The 6,659-nt window shown below is 28.4% G+C and overlaps 1 protein-coding gene across 4 annotated transcripts in view; it reads right to left on the bottom strand.

The window, feature by feature from the left end:
- LOC101241672 (uncharacterized) overlaps positions 1 to 5,769 on the bottom strand; it is a 102,400-nt gene extending 96,631 nt beyond the window's left edge. For all 4 annotated transcript variants that reach the window (XM_065814488.1, XM_065814486.1, XM_065814487.1 and 1 more), the window contains exons 1-2: positions 5,655 to 5,769; positions 5,503 to 5,539 (exon numbers count right to left, since the gene is read on the bottom strand). In XM_065814488.1, the coding sequence (XP_065670560.1) occupies positions 5,503 to 5,539; positions 5,655 to 5,672 (55 nt within the window). In that variant the 5' untranslated portion in view covers positions 5,673 to 5,769. The remainder of the gene's footprint in view (positions 1 to 5,502; positions 5,540 to 5,654) is intronic.
- Positions 5,770 to 6,659: the final 890 nt, after the last annotated feature.

Consider the following 6,659-nt stretch of genomic DNA (forward strand, 5'->3'; position numbering starts at 1 on the left):
AATCACCTAGTTTTTCAAAAGTGCCTCAGGGTACCACCTCCAATTTACTTCAAATTTTGACCACCCACAGCTTTTGTGAAAAAAACACAACCCTGAAAACATCAGCTTGATTGACCAAACCGTTCAAAAGTTATAATTAAATTAATAAAGACCAAAATCGGCAAAATTTGAATATCTGGAGCTTACAGTAGATTTTTTTAATTTTTAACAGAACATAACTTTTTAAATAAAATAGATGATCACCTGAAATTTTTTATAGTAATAGTTTTTCACCCAAATAATCCAATTTTGCATGTGTTTTTGACTGATTTTAAACAATTTTTGAGCTCTTGTACCTCAAAGTTGCTGAATAATGCAATATTAGACAAAATTTTGGAAACTTTAATGTGCTACAGTTCAATACCAACAGACAAGCTGTGCCAATTTTGTGTTACTTTTGTGTACTTAGATTAACCACTTGCAGAAAAATTAAAATTATTTGTTAAAAGTTATTTTAGCACTTGCAGCAGCCTGTTAAAATATCACTTTTTTAAAAAATAAAATAAATTACATTAACTTTGTAGGCATAGAAAATAGCGTAGACAGTTAAAATAAATTATGAAACTTTTTACTGGCAAAGTTTTATATACAGACATTCACCAAAAAAAATTTAAAGACCTATACTTAATCTTGTGAAATGATTAAACCCTATGACTTAGGTGTATAACTTTAATTTTTCCCTGAATAAATATAATCAGTTTTCCCTAAAATAACGTTATCTGTGTCTTAATTTATTTATATTGCAAGATCCAAAAAATAAAAAGTTTTGTGTATGCAGAAATGGTTATATATAGAAATAGTTTATTGGTTGCATTTTAGTTTTAATCACATTTGAGCTTAAGATTTCATTTTTATTGATTATATTAATGGAAAAAAATTAAAAAAAAAATTTTTTAGATTATATTGTTACATGTTTAACCCTCGATTTTAATATTTTTAGATTAGTAAAAAATGTCAGAGAAAAGTAGTGTAGGAAGAGTTTTAAATGAAGATTGTGATAAAATGTCATATTGTAGAATGGTAGGAAGAATAAGGTTAAAAGAGACTAATATTCAAGTTTCAATTCAAAGGACAGGATACACTTTCGAACTAAATGAGGAGATTGTTTTAACCATGAAAAAACCTATATTTCTAGATATGAAGCACTTCAAAAATACTGTTGTGATCTATTTAAAGTCCACAAGAAAAAAATTATCAAGGGATTGTGTAAAGTCAACATATCAATAGCAAATCAACTTAAGATCAATGCTGGACAAAAGGTTTGTATTAACTGTATGAGCTCAAACTTGAAAAAAGGACAGAAGTTAGTCAAGATGAAGCTGCTGAAGAAAATTTTAGTTGTTCAGACCTTGATACGACAGTTCTTAATAAGAGTGTGTCTTTATTGGAAATATCTTCACTCAAAAATGTAAGTAGGCACAACAAATTAGGATATGGAAAGCAAAAAACTAAAAAAATTGCAACAAGTATAACAAACCTAGTAGCGAGAGCATTGGATATAGACCCAAAAGATATAGTATCGGAAAAAGAGCAAAAATGTATAAACTGTAATGATTTAGACAAACTGCAATAAAAAATAAAATGAAAATAAGTTTGAAGGAAGAAAAAGTTCAACTAATAACACTAACTCCTGATAGTTGGTCAATTGAAAAAACTTGCATAACATTTTTAGTTTCAGAAACTCTCTTTAAGAAAGCTCAAAAGTCGAAAAATGAAAAAGGAATACTTGCTAAACCTGAGACTAAAATAGGACAGCCATTCCAAGATATTGTTAAGCAAAAAGTTATTGAAATTTATGAATCTGAAGAGTTTACGAGACAATGTCCAGGAAAAAGAGACTTTATTTCTGTGCGTATAAATAATGTAAAAGTTCATAAACAAAAACTTTACCCTACACACAAAGTTGGATTCAGAAAGTTCTGTGAACTAAGGCCGAAGTGGTGCATCACAGTTGACAGTAGAGGAAGTCACAATGCAGACAGTAGAGAAAATCACAATGCAAGAACAATGCGGTAGTGGTGTAGTGGTAGAGTGCTCGCTTTCCGAGGTTCCGAGTTCGATTCCTGCCACGTCCCTGGTAGTACCGCGCTCAACTTGTTGCTCCGCGCAGCGGCCTTGTTCGTCAAGGTTCGTGTTTTAGAGTTAAAGAGTTGAGAGAGGGTTATAACCACAAGTAGCCTCCTCATCTGTAGTGGCCTTCTCGTCCTTGGGGAGGTGAATTAGAAAAAATAAAAATAAAAAGTCACTCAGTTTGTGTATGTTCTTATCATCAAAATGCTAAGTTAATGTGCGCTGCTTTACCTAAGGGCAACTTAATATAATACAAAGAGTTGATGAAAGTATGTCTTTGTAATATAGATAATCGAAGCTGCATGTTTCATCTATGTTCCACCTGCCCCGGTAAAGTAAATTTGAAGACTTACTTGGAAAATATGTTTGAAAATAATTATTTTAACTTTGACAATCAGATCACATACAAACAATGGGTGTCAACTGACCGAACTGCACTTGTCCCAGTTCAAACAAGCATAATGGAGTTTATTGAAACTCTAAGTGAAACTTTGTATGACCTTTGTCACCATCATTTTATCAAAGAAGCACAATCTTCTACTTATCAGAGGCAAAAAGAACATCAGATGAATACACTTGCCTTGGATTCTTATGGATTTTGCAGAGAACTACAGTTTTCTTGTGCAAGATGCTGTACAAGGATTTTACTGGCAAGCCGATCAAGCTACCTTACATCCATTTGCTGTTTATTACAAAGATGAAAAAAATCAACTCAAATGTGAATGCTATTGTACAATTTCTGACCATCTTTGCCATGACCAAACAACAGTTCATTGTTTTCTCACAAAGTTACTCTCAATGATCAAAATCAAACTACCCACAATCAATAAAGTAAAACACTTTAGTGATGTTGCTGTCACAGTGCAAAAATTACAAATACCTGTTAAACTTAATGTACCATCTTAAAGATCACAATATAAATGGTGAGCATCACTTCTTTGCTACATCCCATGGCAAAAGTTCATATGATAAAATAGGAGAAACTATATTAAGAAAAAGCAGCAAAAGCGAGTCTACAAGCAGCATATGCAAACCAGATTCTTACGCCAACTGAACTGCCTACATGGGCTGAAAAAAACATCAAAGGTGTTAACATATTTTACAATTCAAGTGATGATATCAATAGCCATGAAACTTATTTTAACCTAAAGAAGCGATATGAAGAGATGAACACAGTCCCAGGCACAAGAAGCTATCACAGTTTTGTACCAGGTGGAGACAAATTATTTTTGTGGAGAGACTCTAGCGATACTGTTTTTGATACCCATTTGCTGAATAATATTGGCAAAAAAAGATCCTTCAAACTTTCAATCTGGTAAATAAATTGCATGTTTTTACAATGATGAATGGTACAAAGGGCTTGTGCTTGAGATTTGTAATGAAAACCAAGATGTTAATGTAAAATTCATTTTTATTTTTTTGAAACCTAATATAACTTGTGCTATTAGGTATCCTTTTAAACTAAGAAAGCATTACACCCAAAAAGCTAAAATTATGTCATAATATAGAGTATAGGTCTGTGAATCTTTTTGGGTGATTTTCTATATACAGAACCTTGATAGTAAAAAGTTTCATAATTTATTTTAACTGTCTATACTACTTTCTATGCCTACAAAGTGAATGTAATTTATCATATTTTTTTAAAAAAGTGATATTTTAACATGCTGCTGCAAGTGCTAAAATAACTTTTAACACATAATTTTAATTTTTTCCACAAATGGTTACTCTAAGTACACAAAAGTAACAAAAAATTGGCACAGCTTGTCTGTTGGTATTGAACTATAGTACATTAAAGTTTCTAAAATTTTGTCTAATATTGCGTTATTTAGCAACTTTGAGGTACAAGAACTCAAAAATTGTTTAAAATCAGTCAAAAGCACCTGCAAAATTGGATTATTTGGGTTCAAAACTAATAACATACAAAATTTCAGGTGACCACCTTTATTATTTACAAAGTTATGCTCTGTCAAAAATCAAAAAAATCTACTGCAAGCTCCGGGTACATAAATTTTTCTGATTATTGCCAATATTAAATCAATCATAACTTTTGAACGGTTTGGCAAATCAAGCTGAAATTTTAAAGTTTTAATTTTTTTCATAAATACTGTGGGTGGTCAAAATTTGAAGTAAATTTGAGGTGGTACCATTAGGTGATTTGATATGGAATGACCCATCTGGAAGTACGATTGTCAAAATTTTATTATTGTGACATTTTTATAAGCAAAGAAGAAGAGAGATAAATGAACTTTTATAATAATATATAGAAGTATGATTTAGTCATTTTTATCAAAAGACAATATATTGTAAAGCAGTTTTTTTACATTCTTGTTTTATTAAAACAAATGATTATGTTATATGATTATGTTTTATTAAAACAAATAATTATTTTATGACTATGTTTTATTAAAGCAAACGATTATGTTATATGATTATGTTTTATTATAGCATTCTTATATTATTACTTATTTTATTGATAGCTAAATTATTGAATAAAACTAATTAAAAAAAACTTTTGGCTAATTTAAAGAAAACTTTCTGAAATGTAAGCCTATTTTTCTGCCTTTTTATTGCTGAAAAAAAAACTTTTTACTTTCTCTCTTAAAAAGAAGGAATAAAATAAAAAGTCCATTATATGTATATATATATATATATATATATATATATATATATATATATATATATATATATATATATATATATATATATATATATATATATAATGGACTTCAATCTTTCATATATATATAATGAACTTCAATCTTTTAGAGGTTGGCATCAGGTCGGCAAAAATTATTTGATACAAAGGTCTTACCCTAAAACATAGAAACGAGGTCAGCAATTTTTTGCCGACCTCAAAACTTTCAGGTCGGCAGTTAGGTTGGCATTGCCGAATGCCGACCCTAATTCCGAGGGTTGTATATACATTTATAAATATTTATAAATCTTTCTAAAAATTTATATATCATTTTATATCTATAATATTAATTTAATCCTGAAATGGAAATAGAAATTAAAAATTTATTTGAATTATCTGGAAACAAATCAACTCAAGCAATTTTTTTTCAAGGAACCTGCTCTAACCAACTCATTCGTTTTGCCCTTAAACTAGTGATCCTAGTCATGATCAAAGTCATTGATCTTGAACAATCCTAGTCATTGATCATGAACAACTGAAACTAACTAAAATAGTGATTTTTGATGAACATTTTGATACTTGTCTTAATATTATCATTATTATTAACTACCAACCCTAATCAACATTATTACTAACCCTCCATACCTAATAAGCATCTCTAATAAAAATGAAATCTTTTGATAATATTATATAATATTAAATTATATTATTCATATATTTAAAAATTATTTCAATTATAAATTAAAATTAATTTTTACTTTCTGAAGATTTCTTTAACGAGCTCCATGGTTGATTCTAAATGTGAAAATGGAAAAAAAAAGAAAATATTTAAAAACAAATTGTCCATTTAAATAAAAACACAAAAATGAAACCAAAATAAACCTAAAACCATTACAGTTTAACAATTTACCTTTGCTTTTCTTTTCATTCTGGGAAGAATGCAAATAAAAATATTTAAGATATTTTAATTGTAACATAATACATTATCTATTTACTATCTATTACATAACAACATGCTATATACAATATATTGTCAATAACTTTATACTATATAATACTGTATAAATATATAATTAAATTCATAATATAGCGTGTAATGGGAGAATAGCTTATTTAACTATAATATACCATATAATATACCGTGTAATAGAGAATATCTTATTTATCTATAAAGTAGTAAAGTTAAGAAATATAATAGCAGTATAGCGTTTCACTTCTTATGTTGTGTATAAGAATTCTTATAAAAGCAACAAGAAATAACTGTTTAACTAGCTCAACTGAACAATACTCATTTAAAATGGTTAAGAAATATACAATAAAAAATTAATCAAACTTTACTAGCAAGTTATCTAGTGCACTTTTTAAATTTTAAACAAAACACACATAGATCTGATTAAAAGGAAACCCTTGTACTCAGACATCTTTAATGTGATTAAACTTTTTTTCAAAACCTCAACTCAAATTTCTAATACCAAAGTAAAATTAAAGACTTCAAAATTATTGAAAAAAAAATTATTTTGACAAATCTTTTTGGATTTTGTATGCTTTAACAAAATAGTCAAAGCCACAATCGAATAGATGTAGTATCATAGTTACAAGTAGTATCATAATTACAAGATTAAGAGACAAAAAATAAAGGGAGTGGTCTAATCCACAGTCTTCAAGATTAAAACAAATCCACAGCTTTCAGTTTAAAACAAATCCACAGTCTCCAAGTTTAAAAGAAAAGAATATTGGAAAAATACGGTTAATATCGAAATTTTTCACTATTTATATTGCTTTTTTAACTATTATATTAAATAGTTAAGTAATGATAATTATATGGACTGTAAAAATTTCAAAATGGGAGTCCCAAAAAGAACTCCAGTATTGAAAGTCATAAAATCACTGTCAAATTGTTTTCTATTCTTTTGTG

The sequence above is a fragment of the Hydra vulgaris genome, chromosome 12, assembly GCF_038396675.1.
Source record: "Hydra vulgaris chromosome 12, alternate assembly HydraT2T_AEP".
Taxonomy (NCBI): Eukaryota; Metazoa; Cnidaria; class Hydrozoa; order Anthoathecata; family Hydridae; genus Hydra; species Hydra vulgaris.